The sequence below is a fragment of the Rousettus aegyptiacus genome, unplaced genomic scaffold (genome assembly GCF_014176215.1).
Source record: "Rousettus aegyptiacus isolate mRouAeg1 unplaced genomic scaffold, mRouAeg1.p scaffold_m13_p_5, whole genome shotgun sequence".
NCBI classification, from domain to species: domain Eukaryota; kingdom Metazoa; phylum Chordata; class Mammalia; order Chiroptera; family Pteropodidae; genus Rousettus; species Rousettus aegyptiacus.
In genome coordinates, this window is record NW_023416308.1 from 60,996,512 (window position 1) to 61,019,916 (window position 23,405).

The 23,405-nt window shown below is 43.7% G+C and overlaps 2 protein-coding genes across 4 annotated transcripts in view; both read left to right on the forward strand.

Moving 5' to 3' along the window:
* The window catches only part of MRE11 (MRE11 homolog, double strand break repair nuclease), a 62,344-nt gene extending 59,658 nt beyond the window's left edge, over window positions 1-2,686 (forward strand). Inside the window, exon 20 of one of the 3 annotated variants that reach the window (XM_036220382.1) lies at window positions 1,922-2,686. In XM_036220382.1, coding sequence (XP_036076275.1) covers window positions 1,922-2,002 — 81 coding nt within the window. In that variant the 3' untranslated portion in view covers window positions 2,003-2,686. The remainder of the gene's footprint in view (window positions 1-1,921) is intronic. The other 2 variants (XM_016158694.2, XM_016158697.2) reach the window with 2 other exon arrangements.
* GPR83 (G protein-coupled receptor 83) lies at window positions 1,962-23,210 on the forward strand. The gene is made up of 5 exons (XM_016158699.2): window positions 1,962-2,026; window positions 10,116-11,066; window positions 15,264-15,389; window positions 17,634-17,767; window positions 20,405-23,210. The coding sequence occupies exons 2-5, from the start codon at window positions 10,146-10,148 to the stop codon at window positions 21,027-21,029; spliced, it is 1,806 nt and encodes a 601-aa protein (XP_016014185.2). The 5' UTR covers window positions 1,962-2,026; window positions 10,116-10,145; the 3' UTR covers window positions 21,030-23,210.
* Window positions 23,211-23,405: the final 195 nt, after the last annotated feature.

Sequence of the window (23,405 nt, forward strand, 5' to 3'; positions counted from 1 at the left end):
AAATTTTATTCCCTTCCCTATCCCTTTCACTCCTTTTTTCTTCATTGGTCTGTCTTTTCCTTGACCTGTAGCTCAGGGTTTAAATATAGAGGCTTTAATGTCTGATAGGACTAATCACCCCTCATAGCTTTTCATTTTCAGTGTTTTCCTAGCTGTTCTTTTGTTTTTCCAAATGAACTTCAGTATCAGTTTCCTAGCTCCAGCAATGAAAAAGCTTTTGGAGATTTTTAATTAAGATCATATTATTAAGTTTATAAATTAAGAACTTTCATCTTGTAAGAAATGTCCTATCCAAGAACAAAGGGTGTGTTTACATTTGTTCATCTATTTTGTGTGTTTCAGAAATGTTTTAATGTGTTCTTCATAGAGATTTTGAACACTTTTAAAATGTAATCAAGTGTTTTTGTCTTATATGTCGCTATTGAGATTAGCGTTTTTTTTCTTCCATTCTTTTAACTGGTTGTTATTTTTGTATATGAAAACTTTTTGAACATTAATTTTCTATCCTAACTTACTGAATTCTATTGTTTAAATTCATTTTATCTTTGATCCAGGATTTTCTAGGTAATTTCATGTGATCCACCAGCACAAACATTTTTACTTCTTTTTAAATTTTTACACCTTTAATTTTTTTTTTCTTATCTAAGTGCACTGGCTTCCATTACCATGTTAATATATCAGAATCTGGCGAAGTGCAAACAGAGAACATAAAATTTTTTCTATATACTTTGGTGTAACATTATGGAAGTTAAAAAAAAAACCCTAAAAATAGCTCTGAAAATTCTCCATTCAGGCTTTATAAATTAATCAAGTCGTAACTTTATTGTATACTTTTTGTGTGTATGACTTCTTTCACACAACATTATGTCTGAGATACATCTACCTTGTGGCATCAGTGATTAATTGCTAATGTTTTGTGTCTTGTTTAAGAAAACCATTCCCTATTCTAAAATCCTAAAGAATCCTATGTTATCTTCCAAAAGCTTATCTGATTTGCCTTTCACATTTAATTCTATAGTCCAGTTGGGAATTGATTTTTGTTGCCTGAGATAGGAATTTTGTTTCATTCTCTTCCATAGTGAGATGAACATGCCCCAGCACCATTTGTTGAAGTGGCTGTCCTTTTCCCCCTGCTTTGCAAAGCTATCACAGTCATTTATTAAGAGACCACATACACACACACACACACACACACACACACACACACACACACATTTGTTTCTGAACTCTTTGTTCACTTGCTCTATTTATTTGGAATTAATTACTGTAGATTTATAATGAGCCTCTTTACCAGAACAAGTGTTCCTTCTTTATTTTTCTTCTTCAAGGGTGTCTTGGTAATTCTTGGCTCTGCAAATTCTCAAGTAAATTTTATATATACTGCTTGTGATCTAATACAAGGCTTTAACAAAAATAACACTATAGTTTCAGTTTGGTTAGAATTCTTAATTATTATCAATTGCAGTTGATTTAATTTAAACCTTGATTTTTATTCCCAGGCTTGACTAGATATTTCTCTTAATAGTCAAACAAACTGATTTTGAATGCCAGAGCTAAATCTTGCTCTGTGTGATTAGAAAGATAGCCTATCCTTGCTAGAATCTTTCCTACCAGAAATGTTATCATCCTTTACTTGGTTTAATATTCCTTTGTCCATCTGTGACATAGCCCAATCAAGAAAAGGGTAATAAGATTTGTTTTTTATGCCCCCGCCTCACACCCACTTTCCCTTTCTCCAGCCTGTTCAAAGCATGTGCTGTCTTTCCCTCCTCTGTTGAGACCTTGCCTACAAAACAACCAATGCAGGCTTTTCTTCCAGTTTTGATTCTCACTGCCCAGCCCCTTCTGTCTCTCCACCCACTGCTTTCCTTCTACCTTCATTTCCAGTTCCCTGACACAGCCATTTTCTTGTATTCTGCAGGGATCCCCTCTCATCGAATGCAGCAGATGCTATGAAGGGAATGAGGAAAGGAGGAAAACGAAGGAGAAAAATGTTTATTGAATTGCTATTCCATTCCAGGCCAAGGTATCTATATCTACATTATCATTATTTAATTCTCATGACAATACAATAGAGTAGGCACTATTACCCTTTTTTTTAATAGGTAAGGCTTAAGCTAATAAATGATAGAACTAAGAAATCTAATTCTATCTGAATCCAAATCTCATTCTTTTCTCAAGACCATGCTGCCTCCTATAACTGAAGCTTGTCCTAAGTTACAGTTAAACACATTAGCTTCAAATCCTAACACACCTTTGAACTGGGACTATATAGAAAAGAAGGGCAGAATCCAAGGGAGAATGTGATTTGGGTCTAATGTTGGTGCCTGGCCCAGGCAGAGCAAACCCAGGAGGAGGGCTTTCCCTTGGTGAGAGATGTTTCAGATGCTTCAAAGGTTCATATTAAACAATGAGTAGTAAATATGGGTGACCCATTGACTGAGTTCTTGTGAATATTGAAAATGTAAATGGAATAGATGATAGACTGAGAATGGGCTTATGCTGAGATTCTCAGGATTGATTTAGTACATTTAATATGTCCATCGACCAAAAACCTATTTAATAGTGACATTCTGTAGGAAGTGTTTCTGTTCGGGGGTTGATTTATTTTTATTTTTATTTTTTGCCCCCAAATCACCTTCATTAGTTTTTTTCTGATTTTAAAAAATATTCTAGGAAACCAAAAAAAGTACTAAACAGCATAAAGAAAAAATATATGTGAGTATATCTGCTTTGTACCTTTAAGATAAATTCCTACATGTGAACTTTTTGGATACAGAGTGTTGTCATATTTAAAGACTTTGTAAAAACCTACAAACTGCTTTGTTGTGTGGCCATGAGTGGAAAAAATGACAGACAGAAAATGCAAACAGCTAGTAATCCTAGGACTTTTTTAGCAATTGAATTAAACTTTAAGTGACATACCATTTTTAACTATTAAAATGGAATATTTTCATTCATTCAGTATTGAATACCAGTTATGTATCAGGCACTAAGCACATGCCAAAAATGAAACAAAACAAAACAAAACAAAACAAAACCATCCACAATAGATACCACCTAATGGAACTTTTAGTCTAAAAGAAATAGGCTATTTATTGAACTCTTTTTGTATGCCAGGATTGTGCTAAGCACATTATAAACATTATTATGTCTAATCACCACAGAATTCTCTGAGGTAGGTATTTTTATGTACTGAATGAAGAAGCAGATGTTTAGAGACTGATGTACAAGTCACATGGCTTCATGGGCTGAAGACTGAAGCCCAGTTCTGGCCGATTCTGAAGATCTCACCATTAGCTTCTGAGTGAAGCAATTTTTAAAGCCTAAAATACATCGAAAGAAACCTTTTACAATGCATTTCAAAAAAATCTAATAAATAACTCCTGTGGTTTAGGGTGCAGTGAAAGAGGTACTCTCAGGTTGCTAGTGGGAGTATAAATGGATATATCCTTTTTGCAAATAATCTGGTAAAATTATTATCAGCCCTAAAACGTTTTCATCTCCTTTCCCTGGAATTCTATTTTTTGGATTCTACCCTAAGGAGAGAGTCAGAAGTATGGTCAAAGATTTATGCACAACTGACTGAATGTTTGACAAAAAATAAAAAATATATAAGATTAAATGATATAATGATACAGTGTCTAAAATTTGCTTCAAAATAACCTGGGCCAGGGGAGAGGAAATGGACTGGAGTTAGATAATGGATATGTGTAAGTTTATTATATCATATGTCCAAAGAAAAAATCTAAAAATATTTATATAAAAATATGATTCTAACAAGCATTATTTGAGGAATATGTTACTCTATGGTATTTCATGAGACAAAATATGCAGCCATGAAAAGGGATATTTTCAAGAAAAATGCAGCAATATGGAAAATGTTCTCAGAAAAAAGTAAGTAGGTCACGAAACTGATAAAATTTCACTTCAATTTTGTGAAAAGACTTAAAGGAAACACACCAAAATGTTAATAGCAGGATTGTCATGATTTTTATTTTCCTATTTATGTTTGTTTTTGTTATTTTACAAATACTATTTATACTAAAAAAAAAAAAAAGTTGTTTACAGAGGAGACTAGTCAGTCTTTACCTGAAACGGTTCCCTTTTATTGTCACTGTCAGAGATGGGTCACCGTTCTGATTAGCAGCTCAGCCAGGTGACAGTTTGGTTATATATAAGAAGATCATTTGGGAGAGAGGATATCAAACTGCTGTCTTTGTGATTTATACCCTATATGTCTAAACCACAGGAACCAGCCTGTTGTGTCTGTGAGAGAGAGTTCCATTGTCAAAGAGTGATGGTGAAATTAATAGCTCTCCTTTAGTTCCGTGGGTGCTTTGGAACTTTTTGTCTTTAAAAAAAAAACTTTATGTTTTCACAAAGTCATGCATTAAATATTTAGTAAGACCCTGCTCTGTGCCAGACATCATGCTAGGCTTGGTTTAAAAGATGAACAGAGTAGATAGAGTGCCTGCACTCAAAGAAGTTCAGTCTAATAAGAGAGAGAGAGAGTCTGATGTAAATAGTTGTTATATTATAAATAAAAAGACTATGTTGGAGGTAAGCTCAGGGTGGGGGTCCACAGGCTTGCCAGAGGTCACTGGCTACTAAGATCTTTTATTTAGCAATTAAATTTCTATGTATACTATAAACTGTGCCGTTGTTTTCCTCACTGAATTTAAATTAGATTTTATTACTCTGCCCTCAATTTCAGGCTTTTATGATGCCCTTAATGGTATTTTTTTGAATAGTTCGGTCAAGTTCTGACTTTTACTTTCAGGTCCTACTTGTTTACTTCACTGTGTAGTTTTTTTCCTCAGAGAGGTGTAATCATTATATGTCACATGCCACAGGCTTCCTCTGTTCCATTGCCTGCTACTGAAATTTCAACTCTAATTGCTAGAATTTGTCTTTATCAGAACATGAACTTTATAAAATAGCATTCCATATAAAATTGATATGAGGAAAGACAACTCTTTTTGTGTGGAGCTCAAAACTAATGGCCTCAAGTGGTAATTAAAAAAAGAATCTTAAGCATTTTTCAAAACAGTATAAGATCAATGATTATTATTGCTTACATCCCATGAAAATGAGTTGCAGATCCAGTGATGCTTTCTAGAAGTATTTTTTAACAACATTTTTACTTGGTATCATTGAAAAAATAAATAAACCATAATCATCAATCCCCCCCACCCCCCGCAAAAAGATGCAATATTACTCAAATGGCTTAAATATCATGCTTAATTGCCCTCTTTCACTTTCTGAGGATCTGATTTGAAACAAAGCACACAGTAGAAATAAAAGAGAAGTAGGAAAAAATAGCTCAATAGCAATTAAGAACATAGAATTAGAGCTGGTACTAAGAACTATGACTCAACCTACAGGATTACAGAAGATCTCCTTCAAACATTAATTCCATGGCCCTACCCACTAGAGCAAGTGTGTCTTTTTTTCTTTGCTTCCTCAGAGATCTAATTTAAAAATCCTTATTTTAAGTGCTTAACCAGCAATGGAACTGGAAAATAGAGTTATTTTCACAGTGGGTAGGTTTTTCCTCATTTTAAATGCTTAACCAGTAACAGAACCAGAAAATAGTTGTTTTCACAAGAAGTGGGTTTTACATTGAGTTTAGAAGATGGAAGTTTATGTAATTTTAAGTGATTTCTATCTAGAATCCTAGTAGATAGAAAAAAAAGGAGTATTCAGCAGCACTAAGACTCGTATCCTGGGTGGTCTGAATCCAGGTCTCTGCCATGCGAGTACTGTGCTGGACTCTAGGAGGTAGCATTAGGATAAGACCATTTCTGTCCTAGAAGTGCTGACAGTTTAGTGAGAAAGATAAGTCACAAACGGTGAGAGTACAGGGAAGTGCAACCTCGGAGAATGGATTGCACATTATGGGAGTGTTTTTAAATGAATAGATTCGAGGACAATGACTGCTTATTCTGGGGTTGTAGCAGTCAAGGTAATGAGCAAGTCTTCACCGGAGAGACAACACTCGAGCTGGGTCTTAAAGAATGAAGAGGTTTTCATCCACAGAGAGGATGATTCTAGACAGAGAAATAGCATCTTCAAATATATAGCATCACAAAGTTGGGAGGCCCTGAGAGGACCCCAAAATTTGAACTATGTGAACAAATGAACAAGAAAAGGAGCAAGTGTAAGAAAGTGAGAGAAGAGCAGGATATAAGATAGAAATGTTCAATCAACAGTTGAATATATAATATTGATCTAGAGCTTTCAATAGAAGTGGTAAGTAGAGATACAGATCTTGGCATCATTGGTGAATGACAGTTCAGCTAGTGAAGTGGCTAAGGTCCTCCAGGGGGACATTTAATTCAAGAGGAGTACATAATAGAGAATAATACCCCAGAGCACCAACACTTAACTAACAGTCTTGTGATACAACTAATGCTACCATTTTTCTATGTTATGGGTTAAATGGGCTGTTATGAGTTAGCCTAAGAACCAAGCCACCATTTATAAAACTTTTCTATGTAAGAGTGTAGAGTAAGTTCAAACAAATTGTAAAACACTTTAGAGCCACAAACTGTAAGTTTGGCATACTTCCTTTTACTCATCCTAAATATATCTTTTTACCCTATGGTTCTGGTATACTAGAACTTGGAAACCAATTCTTAGCATAACCTGCCCACACACACTTTGTGTTTTTATTTTTTGAGAATATTTTCAGCCATACTTTATATTTCAAATATGATGACATCCAACTTTTGCCATTAATATAAATCTTGAATTACCGTGGTGTGCCTGGTATGGTACTGATTGCTCTTTCTTGCCCTCTGTCTGTCATTGTGATCTGTGCCAGAAAAGTATTGTGGGTATGGTGAGTCTTTTCACTCAAGTAGGGCCTTTCAGCAAATAATATTGGTGTTAAAGGAGCAATTGCTTATGGTACCAGGAATACTGATAAGATGAGACTCTCAGAAACACCTCTTTCTAAGGCCTCTGTGCTGATATTATTATTCTACAATTCTTTGTCTAGTTTTTATTATAATACTTGTGAAGTGGTTTACTATTTTTTCCTTTTTGTTTAAAGTTCATTTGAAAATGCTAAACACTGAACTCGCCCTCTGGTATGTTTACTACATGTGACTTATCAGAGAAAGAAATATAATTACTATTTGGCACATACTAACTACACACAGTGCCCATGGTTTTATTCAGAATGCACAAAAGAAGAAGTTTTTTCATTCTGTAAGAGCATCTTGGAGTCTTCCCAGACCTCCTCATCATAGCAATGGTAATGTTACAGGAGCAGTGAAGCCTCTGAGGAAGGATCTTCTTTTAATAACTAAGTCTTAGTGTAGGGTTTGGGGTGGGGGAGATGTTCTTATTTCATTAAGCACTGGGTTGTTCCAGCAGTTCAGGATAAGTTGGGGACAGTAGTTGGGCTGGGAACCAGGAGGCCTAGGCCTGGCTGAGCAGAGAGCCAAATGCCTGGGGAAGAGAATGGGGAAATGATTCTAGACTTTGTATTTAATCTTGGATATTGTCAGTACCCTCTACCCCTTCAGCATACCAATCCAACTTTCAGCTGCCAGCACCAGTATTTTCTTTGTCTAAGTGGCTTCTCTTTCATCTGGAGCCCATTTAAGCTGCCTACTTGGCAAGCCAGAAGTGCAGAATTAACATACGCCGGGGAGCAGCCTTCAACCAGTGATTGACAGGAGATGGTGTGTAACTATCCCAGCCCCCTCACCCATTGGCTTGGAAAGCTACTGTGTATGCTTTAAACTGGCTTTCCCAGCAGGATTAAGCTCCAGTCACCTATGGTAACAGCTGGCCTGACTGTACACTCGTTACTGGCCACCTTCCCTTGTCTCGCTGTTCCACTCTCCTGGTATGTGTCTTCACCTCCAAATAAACCCTTGCGCTGCAATCTTTGTCTCAGGATTTGCTTCTTTGGAAAGCTAAGAACTAAAATACGACCTCACCTTTCAGAGAGAGAGTTTCAGGCATCTAGCCCTCACACCTGCCAGGTGGGCATGGTGCATAAAGAATTGAAGCCAAATCATTAGTTAAATGGTCTAGATTATACCTACTTACCTTTGATATCTTCCTCTGTGCTTGATGCTGACTAGCCCTCTTCTGCCTGTACATGCTTTCTATTTTCTAAATTGCTATCACATTCTAGCTTTGCCTCCCCCAGATGACACCAAATCATCTTGATAGAGCATCAAGTCTATCCAAGCTCTTGAGTTATATATTTAGTGTCTTCTTTCCGCCCCCCTCATAGCAACAAACCTATTTATTATTTGAGCTGTCTGGCACTCTGTTCCTTCTTGCATCAGTCACATAATCCCCTATTCCAATCACATAATTCTATGAGATCTGCCAGGTCCATCAGCAGAAGTAAAGGACATTTGCTTACCATTCTCTTTACCCATACATAGCTGCTTAAATAGGGAATGTGAGGTGAAAAATTGGAGACAAGAGTGGACTTTTTCGAACTTGCTGATAAAACAACTGAGAGAAGTAGGCCAAAATCTCTAGGAGGGGTCAAAGGAGGATCTTTCGTGGTGTGCGTGTGTGTGCGTGTGTGTGTGTGTGTGTGTGTGTGTGTGTCTTCAAACTGAAAACTTGGCAATCTTGATTCTTCCCTCCAGTCTGTCAACCTGGCTCCTCCCATAGCCAGCACCTTGATTCAGGTCTCACTTCCACCCTTAGATCACTTAAATAAACAGCCTTCAAACCTCTTGTTTCAAGCCCCAGCTTCTGTTTTCCATTAAGTTGCTAGAGTATTCTTTCCCAAAAGCAAATCTGATTTTATTAGTCTCTACTTCTGTGAATTCCTGTTGCCCTCTGGAAATCATTCAGATCATTATGAGGATTTCAAAACTGGTGGGGCCCTTGTTGTTCAGACCACTGCCTACCTCTTAAGGCCTCTCTCTCTACTGATCGCCTTGGAAAACACACTCTATCCTTTATACTCCTGCAGTCATTGAATGTGCCATACTCATACTCACTTTATGTCTTTGCATGTACCATGATTCCTTCCTTACAGAGTACTCCATCTTCTTTTCTATGTCTCCTCTTTCATAACCTAACAGTCTCTTGCTGGGCCTCTAGGACTGCACTGAAGTATCACTTCCTCTGGGAAGACTTTCCTGACTCCCTCCAACCTGGATAACTGTACCTAGTATTTTGCTATGGTGACACTTAAACCATTTTCTAACTAGTGATTAATAGGAGAGCCTGACTTGTGTCCCTGGAGTTTGAGAGGGTACGAAAGCTGATGTCTAACTTTCCTGGAAAAGTTCCAGAGTGAGAAGTGGCTGGGGCTTCCCCTCATGGCCCAGGGGAAAAGAAGACTTTGGTGGGAAGCGCCCGTTCTCTAGGGTTCGGGTGGGACAAACATGCCAGCTTTCCCCTGGGCCAAGTGGACGCCTCTGACAGGACCTGGGATTGAGTAATTTGATGGATTCCCAACCCAAGGGCACTGCTCTGTAGGGTGAGATAATAAGAGCAAGAACCTACATGGGGTTTGCCATTAGAATAGGGATGAGGGGGCATTTAATACAGTCCGCCAATTACTGCATCCTAGCACCAGAGAGCAATGTGGTGGGAGAGCCATACAAGGGTCTCTGAAAACCCCACATATAGAAAAAGGAAAGCTCTTTACCAAGGCCAAAAAGCTGAGATTCGATCCTGATTCCACAAGATCGGGTGGGTGGGTGGGCAGGCAGGGGTAACTGGGAGAGACCTTACACTGGGAGTGAAAGGGGTGGGTGAGCGCAGTATCAAGAGTTCCTGGCTGGGGGTGAGGGGGGGCGGGGGGAAAGGAGGGGGACAAAAGCCGTGGGTAATATCCCTGACTATAGGTTCAAAAACTTCCATGGCGGAAAACTGTTGGCCGAAAAGTGGGCACATACAACTTATCTCTTCGGATTCTTTGATCCTGTCAGAAGAGTTTCCTGCTTTTAAGAGTTTCCTTGAAATACAAAGTTTCCCACATTAAATCTGAATAAGTGGAAAGAAATAATAATAATTAAAAAAGAAAACCTAAGAAGCACGTCTGAAGCCTGGTCACTAAAGGGGCTGGAAGAAACTAACATCAATTTCGTTGTTCACCTTGATTCCGGAACCGTCAGGATTCAGGGAGCCACCTCAATTCAGGAACCATGCCAAGGCTGAAGCTCAGACAGAAACCAGTGGAATGTGTCCCAGTCGCTGACCAGGGAGCCTCTGGAGCAGGCGGTGCGCCGCACACAATCCTAGCTCTCCCTCAGGGCGGCTCCCTGCTTCCTTTTCAAGAAGGAGACCTGAGCAGAACCCAACAGACGAGCGCGCCTTGGACGCCCTGCGGGAGTTTCAGTCCTCGGGTGGGAGCGCGCCGGGGGAGGGGGAGCAGCCGCGGAGCAGCAGCCGCGGAGCCGGCCGAGCTGGGGCGCGTCACCGTCGCCGCCAGAGACGCCGCGCTGCCCAATCGGCGGAGGCGCTCGCTCCAGCCGGGGGCGCAAGCACAGAAAAGTGGGGCACGAGCCCCGAGCGTGCGGATCGGAAGCGGGAGGCCGGCGGCGAGCGGGCGCCCAGCCCGGGCGCTGAGAGGCCCAGGGGTCCCTCCTCGCGCAGCCCGCGCACCCTCCCCGCGCGCGCCCGCCCGCAGCCCGGCGGGGACGTCCAGACAGCACGGTCCCGGGCGCGGTGGCTCCTGCACTATGGTCCCTCACTGGGTGCTGCTCGTCCTCCTGCCCTTGGTGCGAGCCACGGAGAGCCCCGAGAGTCAGGAGGACGAGCGGGGCCTGGCGGCCGCCCTGGGCGCGCCCAACGCCTCGCACTTCTTCTGGAACAACTACACCTTCTCGGACTGGCAGAACTTTGTGGGCCGGCGGCGCTACGGGGCCGAGTCCCAGAACCCCACGGTGAAAGCCCTGCTCATCGTGGCGTACTCCTTCATCATTGTCTTCTCGCTCTTTGGCAACGTCCTGGTCTGTCATGTCATCTTCAAGAACCAGCGAATGCACTCGGCCACCAGCCTCTTCATCGTCAACCTGGCCGTCGCAGACCTAATGATCACGCTCCTCAACACCCCGTTCACTTTGGTAAGGCGCGGGGCTGGGCAGGCTCCCCGCGCTCTCTCTGGCTCTGAGCTCTCAATTCTCTCTCCTCTCTCTGTCCTTCTCTCTGTCCTCTCACCACCACTGTTTCTCTCCTCATTTCTCTGTCTCTGTCTCCTTTTCTGCCTGTCTTCCTCTTAGCTTCTTTGCTCTCTTGCCCTCTCATTTCTAATTTCTCAACACTCTCCTCTGTTTTGCTGGCTCTTAGTCTTTTTGTCAGTCTCTGTCTCTTCGTCATTCTGTTTGTCTCTCTGTGTCTCTTTTGGAAGTCTGTCTCTACTCTGTCGCTCTCTGGGCATCTTCATCTTTTTTCCTCTCTGTGACTGTCTTTCTGTGCCTCTTGGTTTGCCCATCTCTCTCTCTCTCCTTACCTTTCCCTATGGCTCTTCCTATCTCATTTTTTTTTGTTCTCTCGCTGGTGGCATTGGGATCAATGATTCAGATGTCTGCAACCAGTTGTGAATGAATGACCATTTCCTATTTAATGTCACTGAGTATGATAATTGGGCAGTAGATCAAAGCTGCTTGAAATGTCAGCAGAGATTGTTAGGTCACCTTCCCCGCACACCAGAGTGCAGGCCATTAAATACCCACCCCTGCCATGGGATGCTGCTTTGTGCCGCAGCTGAAGTACCAATTGCTAAATGTTAATGGAAGCTTAAGTGCATTTTCCTAGACTACTCATTTAGACGGCATTTCTCTTCTTTGCTTTGACAGTGAGGCTGTGCATGCATTCTTTGTTGGGGAAGAGGTGAAGGTGAGGTGGGCTTGGGGTCCTTGCTGGGGCAGACTGGGAGCATTTGCATACGGGTAGCCGGGTAGCCGGTGAGCTTCCCCTTGAGGCCCTGGCCGCTTGGTGCTTGGCGTTAGTGGTGTCATTTCTGTCCCTCCACGATTTGGGAATGTGCTCCTCATGGATGATTTGAGAATGTGAAAGCTATGACTGAGCAAGCATGACAGCTAGAACTTATGTTTTTAAGCATGAATTGCATTTCTTCAATTTGTGGAATAACTTTATTGTTTTCTGAGTCATTTCCAAAGCAGTATCTAGTCATGTCTCGCTCTCATTGTATCTCTGTCTGTTTTCATTTTATCTTAAAACTATATTATTTCTCTTGTCCCCACTTATGAGAACATTATTCACATCACATTTTGCAGAAGAGGAAACTAAGGCACGGAGATATTCAATCCCTGTGCAAGGTCACTTGGCTAGTAATTGGCACAGCCGGGATGAGAATTACTTCCTCTGACTCAAGCCCAGAGGTCTGTCTACAAAGCCACCCAACCATGGACAGGGGGCACTCTTGGACCATGTTAAGCTTCCACTACATCAAACCATGGGCTTTTCCTGTCCCCCTTCCATCCTATCTCTAAAGGAAACCTGGCCATTCAATATCCTGTGGGCACTAGCCAAGGACAAAGGGTCTTCCAAATACTCCCCCCAACCACCACCACATACACACTCTTCCCCTTGCTGCACTGAAGCACAGGAGAGTGCATCTCTGGCTCTACTTGACTTCCCCCTTGGCTTCTAACCTGGGGTCGAAGCCTGGTTGGCCCGAGCCAGCCAGGATGGGAACTGGAGGGTCCCAGTGCATGGCCTTGTGCTGCTGCTCAGAGCAGAGTGCATGAATAGTTCTGCAGCAGACATGAGGGCGTGTGGGAAGGGAGGCCCATGGACCCCAGGCTAGGCTGCAACTGAAAACTGTCACTCCCTTCCCCTCAAAGGAGACTCTCCTGTGAGAGAGCAGATTTCAAGATTCTGAGAACCCAGCACCCCTTCCAGGTTGCTTCAAAGCAGCTTGGCCTTCAACCTCACCAATGTAACTGCTCCAGTTTAACCAGGGAGAGCGAAAGGGTTGCGGGGAGGGTCTTCTAAGGCCTCAACCAGGCTCCTCCACTGGATAAGACCTCCTACCTTCAGGCTGGTTGGTGACAGTATCCTTCTTCCCTGGTCTCCCTTGCTGTCCTCTTTACATACTGCATCAGCATAAAATCTGGCTCTGGTCATTAAGAGAAAAGTGAGCAGTTACTTGCAGTTCCCATGGCAGAGACATACACAGAATGTGGTAGATCCTGGAGGAGGGAGTTATTCATTCTGACCTGCCAGAGTCCCATGACCTAGCGAAGAACCTAACATTTCAAAGGGGCCGGGACGCATGGGGATTTTCCAGGTAGAGATGAATGCCCAATGCAGGCAGAGGCACCTGTGAGAACAAAGATAGAGGCATCAAAGTTCACGGTGTGTTGAGGGAGCAAGAGTGGCAGCAGGAAGTACAGTGGAGGAGCTGGCAAGGCAGAAGGGAAGCAGAGGTGGGCTGGGAAGGAAGGCTGGGGCCTGCCGTGAATGGGCCTGGATATTCAAAAGGCATCTGGCTCCGTCCTCAGGGCCATGATGATTCTAAGCATGAAGGTGACAATATGGTTAAGAAAAATTCTGTGAGCATTGTGAAGGCTGAGTTACAAGGGGACAAAAGTAAAGGAACACTTTTGAGAGGCTGTAATGGTCCAGGTGAGAGATGATGGGAGACTCCACTATGGCCACGGTCTTAAGACTGAAGAAGAGGCAATATATTGAAAATCATGTAGAGGTACCAGCGGTTGGCTTTGGTAATTCACTGAGCATGAGAGGTGAAAAGTAGATGTAGCTAAAGACTGCCAGCTCTGTAATGTTACTGGACTACTTGGAAGCCTCATGTGGCTCCTCCCTGCCTATTTCAAAGAGAGTGAGGTCCATGGTCTTCTGTCCCAGTTTCATGATCTGGCCAGATTTGTCCCTCATGACTTTTCCACATATACTGGCCAAACCATTCCAGTCCTTATTCCACAAAAAGGTCCTGAGATGTCTGACTCACTGCCAAGTACTTTGTTCTTATCTCCACATGTACAAATCCTACCTGTTCCCTAAAGCTCATCTCGGATGTCTCATATGTTGTAATTATGGTAGTTAGCCATGTTAAGTACTTGCTGTGGACTAGGCACTGTTGTACTTACTTTGATTGTGGTATCTCTTGTTTGATTTTCATAAAAACCATGTGAAATAGAATAGCTCAATTTTACAGATGAGGAAAGTAAGGTTTATAGGGGCTAAGTGCCTTGCCCAAGGTGTGACAGCTATAAGTGGCAAATACTCTACTATAAACCATTACCAATATTCTTTCTGTTGGGCTGACTTGCTCTATTTTTCCTCTGTCATCTCTTTCTTCCTCTGCCCACTCCTACCCCACCTCAGTGGCCCCAGTACCTTTTGTCTAGGCTTTCTGTACGGCACTGAATGCTTTCTCTTTTGCCATCTGAGATACCTTATCCCTTTCTTCTCAGACTGGAAGCACCTTGATCAAAATCAATGCTTCAACTTTCTCGGGTATGGGACATTACTCACAGGAACTGCTCAAGCACTGATTGAGTAAGCAAATAGCCCTGATGATGTAGAATGAGGCCTAGGCTTGCTCCTAAAGGCCACGGTGTCTTGGAAGCTTGTCTTCTCTCCCCTAGTGCATCTCTCACCCCTGCCTCTTCCTACACCTCTTCAGGACCTAGGGTCTCCTTCCTAGACTATGTATTGCAAGGCCTACTTAGCCAACATTCGTGAGCGCAGCCCAGATGCTATTTTGTAACTTTTCAGATGTGTCTCTTCCATTATTCTGAACTCTTATGGACCAAGAATTAATTTTGTTATTACTATCAATATTGCTACTCTTTATTTCTAATAATATCTTTCTAGAAATCTGCCAGACATTGTGTTCCACCCTTTAGAGCTATTTAAACACCCAATCCTTATGATAAGCCTATAAGGTAGAGATTTTTAAGCAAACCTCCCCCTTCTTTTTTTTTTTTTGCGAATGAGGAAACAGGTTCAGAGAAGTTACATACCTTGCCCAAGGTCACATAGCTAGAAGCTAGTAGAGGTGGAAAGTCCAACTTCGAAGCCCATATCCTTCCCTTGCTCTCCTGGCACCTAACAGAGCCTCGCTCCAGTAGCATAATCAGGTTTTGTTGAATTGAATGATTGAGAATGAGTCATGCTAGAGAAAATCCGTGTGACCCACAATTCGGCAGTGAAGAGTGGAAGAAGACAGGAGCTGGAAGATGCCTTCTGTGGGAGGCTCTTCAGAGAATGGGGGTCGGGGTGGGGTGTCAGGATCAAGGCCTGTCTCGTGACCTCTGTGGGTTCATTTCCAGGTCCGCTTTGTGAACAGCACATGGGTGTTCGGGAAAGGCATGTGTCATGTCAGCCGCTTCGCCCAGTACTGCTCCCTGCACGTCTCGGCACTGACGCTGACAGCCATTGCTGTGGACCGCCACCAGGTGAGGGCACCAACTTCCAATGCCCTGTCCTTCCCTCTCTGCCTTTGTTTTCCACAGGGGCTGTGAGGGCCCTCAAGACAGTGTTTTAGCCCATTTTTCAATGAGTGTATTTGTCTTCTTGTTGAACCTTGCATGAGTGCTTAAGTTAGGCATATTAAACCCTTTGTGTTAGGTGCTGTAAAACACTACTCTCTGTTTGTTGTCCCAGTGAAGACTCACTGATAGCATTTTGTGTCTCAGAAACTAATGAGCTTGTTTTAGGGGTAGAAAAGCAAACCTGGAAAATCACAGGTAAAAAGAGTGGCAAATAATTACAGGCCAAAGACAAGGCTCCTGACTGGGAGATGGGTATTCCCTGGCCCACGCTGTGGAGGAGGAAAAAAAGCCCAGGCATGCAGGTGGCAGGAGCAGGCACTGGGGTGGGGCAGGAAGGCCTCAATCACTGTCCTGCACCATCAGACACACACGGGAGGATATGGTGAAAGGAACTGAAGAGGACCTGAGGGTGGCATCTCCATGGCAGGCAGCTTGTTCATGTTAACTCAGTGAATCCGTGTTGTATACTTGGTTCTGTGCAGAATCAAGGAATGGAAGCTCAGAAAAGTATACACATAGCTTTCCCGAGATCACATGCCTGGTAATGATGGAGCTAGAATTTGGACAAAGGTCTCTCTGGCTCCAAGCACATGCTCTGATCACTAGTCCACCTTGCTCTGAGAAGACTCGAGGGCGCCTACGAGGCTAATATCATAAGAGCCACTGAGATAAAGAGAGAGAGAATTTATTCTGAGTAGCTCCGAGATGAGCAACAAGGACCAAGGGATAGGAGGCTTCAAAGATGCAGCTCAATACGAGGAAGAATTTTCTAATAGAAGCACAAAGCTGCCAGGAAAGGTAATGAGTTTCGTGTCACCAGCCTTATATAAGCAATGCGTGCTAAGGATGTTTTAGGGGAGATCAATGCATCTGATAGGGAATTGGACTTGACAAACTTCGAGATCTCTTTGTCCCTGAAATGCCATGATTTTGGCAGTTATATTGCAGATGCTTTGGCATAAAGTATGAAAATATTTCCTGCCTTTTCTTAACCTTCTCCTCCAATTTAACAACAGGGACTCTGGATTACCTTGACCTAGCCTATGCTTACCCCCACTCAACACAGCTAACTGTGAGTTGACCCTTGGGCCAAATATGGGTCTGAGGAACAGGGTAGAAGTCTTGCCCACATTTACCATATTGCTGTGACGTATACCCAAAGCCAGCAGAGTCTTTAAGTGGTGTCTGGGGCCCCTGACTTAGGCTTCCACTCCCCTCAGCAACCTGAACAGTGAGGAGTCTGAGGGGCGAATAAGGCAAAGTCCAGAGTGGGGATGTGCTGGGAAGCTTCTAAAACCTAGTCATTCCTCCTGGAAAACCTTGAAAACATTGGGAGCCGAACTTGGGAGGACACAGCCAGAATGTCCAGTGTCTTGGAATGGTGTCTTGATTAGATGGCAGCAATTTATGACCTCTCCCCTGACCCTGGACTTACCTATTCCAAACTGTCTTTTTCAAGAAATAATGATTCTGATCTTAAAATGAGGATGCTGTTAAATTCCTCAGTCTGTATTTAAACCTTTAGAAGAGAATTGATTGGCATACAGTAGCAATTCCAGGATGCTTTTCAGCCCAAAGTCCACAACAATGGTTTTATCATAAGCACAAGAAAGCTGGGCCCCACTGCAATTTTGGTAATGGCTTTTATGAACAGTGTTTTGAACCCCCAAATAAATGTGAGCACAGCTTCCTGTGATGAGTTGAGAGTCTCCTCTCCATGTCTGTCACCCTCAGACCCTCTCAGAGCCCTTTGTAACCTAAGGGGTCTAGAACCATGAGGACATGAGATTGGATCCGAAGGTGGAGCTTGTGCCTCTGCCAGCCTTGCCGTGCACTGTGGGTGTCAGGAAAGCAGACCTCCTCCTTCACCCCTTGCCGTCCTCTCAGTGCACCCTAGTTCTGCAATGTATGACCTGCAAGAAACATTTAAATTGCCTGGAGCCTCTGAGTCCAGATGGCATCTTCTTTATACCCCTGAGGGTGGTCTTGGGGTGGCGCAGCTCAGGGGCTCAGTGATGAATTAATGGGTGTTTAACTTTATAAATAGGACCTACCTGTCTTATTGTGATGAGTGAGCTGTATTGCCTGGATTTCTCATTTGCATCAAAACTTCTTCAGCCAGAGAAGCCAAGTTTGCTTGTTTTCTAGGTCATTATGCATCCGTTAAAACCCCGGATCTCCATCACAAAAGGGGTCATCTGCATCGCAGTCATCTGGACCATGGCTACATTCTTCTCACTCCCACATGCTATCTGCCAGAAACTATTTACCTTCAAGTACAGGTGAGATCAACTAGGGGGGAGCAGCGTGGGGACTCAGAGGACCTTGACGGAGGAATGTGAGTCCTCTCTGAATCTCAGAGTGAGCAGTATCTGCCACACGGAACCATTTTCTCTGCCTCTCCCCTATCCTGTTGCTTTCAGGTCTGTGACTATCTGCTGCATTTTTTCCTGCCTTTTCTTTTCTTCTCAACAGCTTTAGCTTCCTCCTTATTCTCTGTCCAGTTTGTCTGCAAGAGTTAGGCAGCATTGATTACCTTATGTCACCGGGGGTGTGTACGCTCACAGACTGAGATTCCAAATCACCTAGGCCTTGTTTATTTTATTTTTATTTTTTAATTTTTTTAATTTTTATTTTTTTTATTTATTTATTTTTTTTTTGGCAAGGCAACCCTTGGGTGACTTCACAGATTCCAAGGAACTCGTCAGCTTACAATCCTTTATTTTTTATTTTTTTTTATTTTTTACGCCTACAGCACCTGGTCTTCCTAGGTGGTCTCCCATCATCCAGGCCTTGTTTAAAATGGCGTTGTTTAAATTCTCCAGCACAGCCTCCAAACAGAACATATATGTATCTCTGTGTCTGAGGTAGGATGCTCCACCTCCCCCAACCTCCCATTCAGGTTTCTTTGTCAGACTCTCACAGAATGAGGATTTCTTTCAACGCAATCAGGTTTTTGTTTGTTTCTCTTTTTTTAGGTGTAAGCACTTGTGTGTGCCAGTAGTTCATCAAGGTGACCTCCCCCACCAGACTGTAAGGTTGGACAGAGCCGGCCCCATTTTTGATTTTGCTACCTTGGTGTCCCTTGCACCTAAATTACTGTCTCCCCATAACAAGCCCACAGTTCATATTTACTGAATGAATGAGGTTTTCATCAGTTCATCGTTGTTTTAAGTGAGTTCCTTAGAAACAGACCCCAAGACAAAGGAAGGTGCAGGTGCCAGTGATTTTTAAAAGCACACTCCCAGTAAGGGAGTGGTGAGGCAGGACAGCAAACGGAAGAGACCAAGAGAGGCTGTGATTTTGGGGGAAGATGCAGGCTGCTCCATGGGGGGCTGTGGAGCGAACTAACACAGAGTCTGCGGAGCCTTGAGGCGATGGGAGTAGGCTTTCATATTCCAGGTTCGCTGGGGAAAGGGGAACCTCTCAGCCACTTCTGGCTCTTGGCAGGCTTCTAGGTATTGTCTTTAGCAGCCCCAGGGTTGTCCTAGGCACCTCTAAGGTCATGGGGACAGCTGTTTCTTTTGGGGCAGGCAGAAACTGGAGGCCTGGTGCTCCAGATCTGCAAAGGGGCTCAGAGGGGACATATGGGGTGTAGCGCTAGTGTGTCCTGCGGTAGCCATGTGCTGCCCCGCCTGAAACAAACACACACAGTCCTTGTCAAGAAAACAAGCTCTGACAGCTGATTTCAACCCGTTTTAAAGGCTCCCTCCCCACTTCTAAGATATTGGAATGAATCACAATACCAGACCTGGCAGCTCTCAGACTCCCTATCTGCCTTCGCACATTTAGGGCTATTTTTTTTTTTTTTCTGTGACAAAAGCAGAGAGTTCTCTCTTTCTTTTACTAGTGATGACCACTAGCACAATAAAAAGAGCAAGAAGCCACATGGTGCGATGAGAAAATTGCCATTTTGAGTTACTATCTGTGCATTTTACGGTCTGACAACCCTACTCACACCGAGTCTGGACATTTAGATAAATAAGGACCCGGGTTAAGAATTCCTGCTACAAGTTCCTGCCTTGCTTTTCCTGGGGCATCTTTTAAAATGACCCCTCAGAGTTGAGCCCATGAAAAATCTGTGACCGATGCCCCAACCACCTTACAAATAATAGGTGCTTGCCGCCCTGACCTGTCTCTTGCTCGCTTGCTGCCCTTCGGGGGCTCACCGTGACCCTGATCGGGGATTCATAAGTAATAAATCTTGTGACTCCACTTCCTTTATGTGAATATCTTGAACTGGTGCCTTCGAAATGGCCCCTGGGGCTTTCACTTGCCCCGAGTGGAAGCCCGGATACTCCTTCCAGCCAGGTATGGGTGGCTTATGTCTCTTTGTTCAGCAGGTCCTAATCTGCATATTTTTAAGTTAACACACCAATTCTGGGGTTTCCAACACACATGGATATCCCTAAAAAGCTTGAAGGGGACTGGGTACATTGCATAGAAAATAAATACTTGTTATAAATGGCTGAAGGTATGTGAGTTCAGGTGTCACCACTCACATTCTCGAGAGCCATCGTATCTTTGTTCCATTCCTTGGTTCCCCTCTGATGGGGAATTCCAGGTTTTCGTGAATACACTGTGCTCCCAGGAAGAGTTAGTTACAAGACCAGGAACGCTAGCGTTGTGTTTACTCACTGAACAGATACTTGTTAGGTCTCTATTATGGACTAGGATTAATACAAGTTTAAGAGGACACAGAGAGATCCAGGTGTATTCCTTATCTTTATAGAATCCCACCTTAGTAGGAGAAACAGCAATGTAATCAGATAATTAGGCTGCAGCTTCAAAAGTGCTATAACAGACAATGAACCCAGCGAAGGGAGAGGCCAGTGCTTCTTGAGTGAGGCCTTGCCAGACTAATTGCACACCTTCCTTCTCTCTGTCTCTGTATCTCTGTCTTTCTCACATGTCCCCAGTGAGGACGTTGTCCGCTCCCTATGCCTGCCAGACTTCCCTGAGCCAGCTGACCTCTTCTGGAAGTACCTGGACTTGGCCACCTTCATCCTGCTTTACATCCTACCCCTCCTCATTATCTCTGTGGCCTATGCACGTGTGGCCAAAAAACTGTGGTTGTGCAACACAATTGGCGATGTGACCACGGAGCAGTACCTGGCCCTGCGGCGCAAGAAGAAGAAGACCATCAAGATGCTGATGTTGGTGGTGGTCCTCTTTGCCCTCTGCTGGTTTCCCCTCAACTGCTACGTCCTCCTTCTCTCCAGCAAGGTCATCCATACCAGCAATGCCCTCTACTTTGCCTTCCATTGGTTTGCCATGAGCAGCACCTGCTACAACCCCTTCATCTATTGCTGGCTTAATGAGAACTTCAGGGTCGAGCTAAAGGCATTACTGAGCATGTGCCAGAGGCCACCCAAGCCTCAGGAGGAACGGCCACCCTCCCCAGTTCCTTCCTTCCGGATGGCTTGGACAGAGAAGGACAATGGCCGCAGGGCTCCACTAGCCAACAACCTCCTGCCTTCCGCCCAACTCCAGTCTGGGAAGACAGACCTGTCATCCGTGGAGCCCATTGTGGTGATGAGTTAGAGGAGTGTGGGAAGAGACAGCGGGAGGTCTCTGTTCCTAGGTAAGGTTGAGAAAGGGCCTGAGGACAGAGGCTGGAAAAAAGCCTGTCCTCTCATACATGGCCTTCACCGTGCTGGAAACAAGTTCCTGCAGAAGCCATAAGACTCTTGAGTTCTTAGGAAACTGCCCAGCCTTTGAGCTGCATTTGATGTGAAAACTAAAAGGCACCTACCAGCTAGACACACACTTGTGAATCCCTAAGAAATGCCGTGAAGCATATCACCCTGGTTCCCTGAGCCAGAGAACGGGACAACTTCAGCCCAGATGGGGACTGAGTCAGTCAACCACTTCCAACCATCAGGCATCTGCCTTATGACCTCCCTACCACCGAGCATCCATAAAGGACACCTGAGTCATATTTTGGATGTGGCTGACTCAGATGCACAGAGGTCTGACCAGTGAAAAGTTAGCAAGCCAGAGCTGGCACAGAGGTTTTCATGCCTCATCTTCTGAAGTCATTGGACCAAGGGGAACTATAATTCTATGGTGGCCTGGTCTGATATATGACAAGAAAGGACCAATTTGATTCCTTAAAGAGTAATTACTGAGTTTCCTTAAACAAAGAAAAATTATTAATACAATTTTAGAAAATTTAGAAAAGCACAAAGAAGAAAATAAAAATCACCCCCATCTCCCACCAACCTGTGATAAGTTTTGTTAACATTGCTGTGGATTATTTGCAACTTTTTACTTTGTGTGTGTATTTGTGTGCACACGTGCACGTGCGTGCATTTCATTCTCAATTACACTTTTCCATGTAGAGATAAGCAAGAGATGGGGGGCATAGCAGGGAACTTCTGAGCCCCTCTCCTAGGAATAGCGCTTACTAGAAGAGTTGGAAGAAGCAATGGGAGAGGAACTCAAGGAAAAGACTCACAGAGCCGACCAACTGCCTTCACCTTGTAGGCTGTGGTGGGAAGGGCTTCCTCTCTTGAGATGGTGGCCATCGTGATGAGCCAGGGAACAAAACTCATCCCAGAGACATAATTCCTTCTCTGCTACAATCACACAGAACAAGAGGTGTTAAAACACTGCTCTGCTTTGACAGGAGATGAGGACGCAGGCTTTCCAATGTGCTGGAAATCATTGTGTTTGGACACCGCACCATCCCAGGCTTGTCTACAGACCCTTCATTTTCTGTCGTCTGAATAATAAGGCTTCTGCACTGTCAGCATCACCCTGGTGGCTCACATGTCACAGAACCCTGTAGCCTTGTGATAGTCCTTAAGGCTTCAACGTGCCAGAGGAATCTCATTCCAGAGACTGTGTTTTCATCACCTTTCCTCTGGTCCTGAATGACTTACTGTGTCACCCAGGAGAAAGACACATTAGGTAGAATAGAGCTTAATTCACCAGCAGTAAATAATTGCTACTCTCACTCTGGTTTTAAGTTTCTAGCACCAGATAGATTCTGAAAGCAAAGCATGGATGTGGAGCTGAGTGGGAAACTGAGATTGGGAGAGAAGGGGCTTGTCCAGAATTTACTTAGATCTCTTGGCTGTTAAATGAAACTGAACCTGGTCATATTATTTGCTTCCCTGTAATGAACCATGGGACATTATTATACTATTTTCCCTATTTATGAGGATGTTTGAAGTTTTTCAAGTTGTAAAGTTTGAAAATCATCTTCTGAACAGTGAGTGGGTATAAAAGTGACTTTCATGGGCCAGAGAGAGCCTTCTGAGCCCATAGGGATCTCCAGATGGATTTTTCCAGCCAAGTGGCTCCCACGTCTGTGCCTGTTGTCTTTGTGGTATCGAGAAGTAGCTAGCGGTTTCATCTTAAGGCTGCCGTGGAAATCCTGTCAACCAGAAAGGAAACAGGTAGAAGGGCTACAAAAAGTCTGTGCTGCTCTAGAATCATGGGGCAAGCTTTACTTCACCCTTCTGTGAGGGCATCTAGAAAGACTGCTGAGTTAAAGAGAAGGCTCTTCTTTGAGGAGGACTGCTTGATGGCCCATTAGTTCTGTGCCTCCCACTAGTCCCTTGTCTGTCCCCCTCCCCATGTTCCCAGCGTGCCTCAGAGCAAACATGGATTGGTATTTGTGAATGTGAAATTTGTAAAACTTGAGTCTTTCCAGTGTGCTGTGATGAGTACTTTATTGTACATCACTCCAGTCTCAATAAAATAACTTTAGATGTGTGGACTGTGCTTCTGGGACTTGCGATTAGGCCGCAGTTGGTAACCGTTAAAATGGGGATCCACATGGATTAGATGACAAGAGTGTGGCGATCAAGTGCCCACACACATGCATTTTACAGCTGAAGAAGTGCGAACACTGAGAAGGGTAAACAGCCAGTCGAAAACCTCTGACTCTTGGTCTATAGCTTCTTCGGC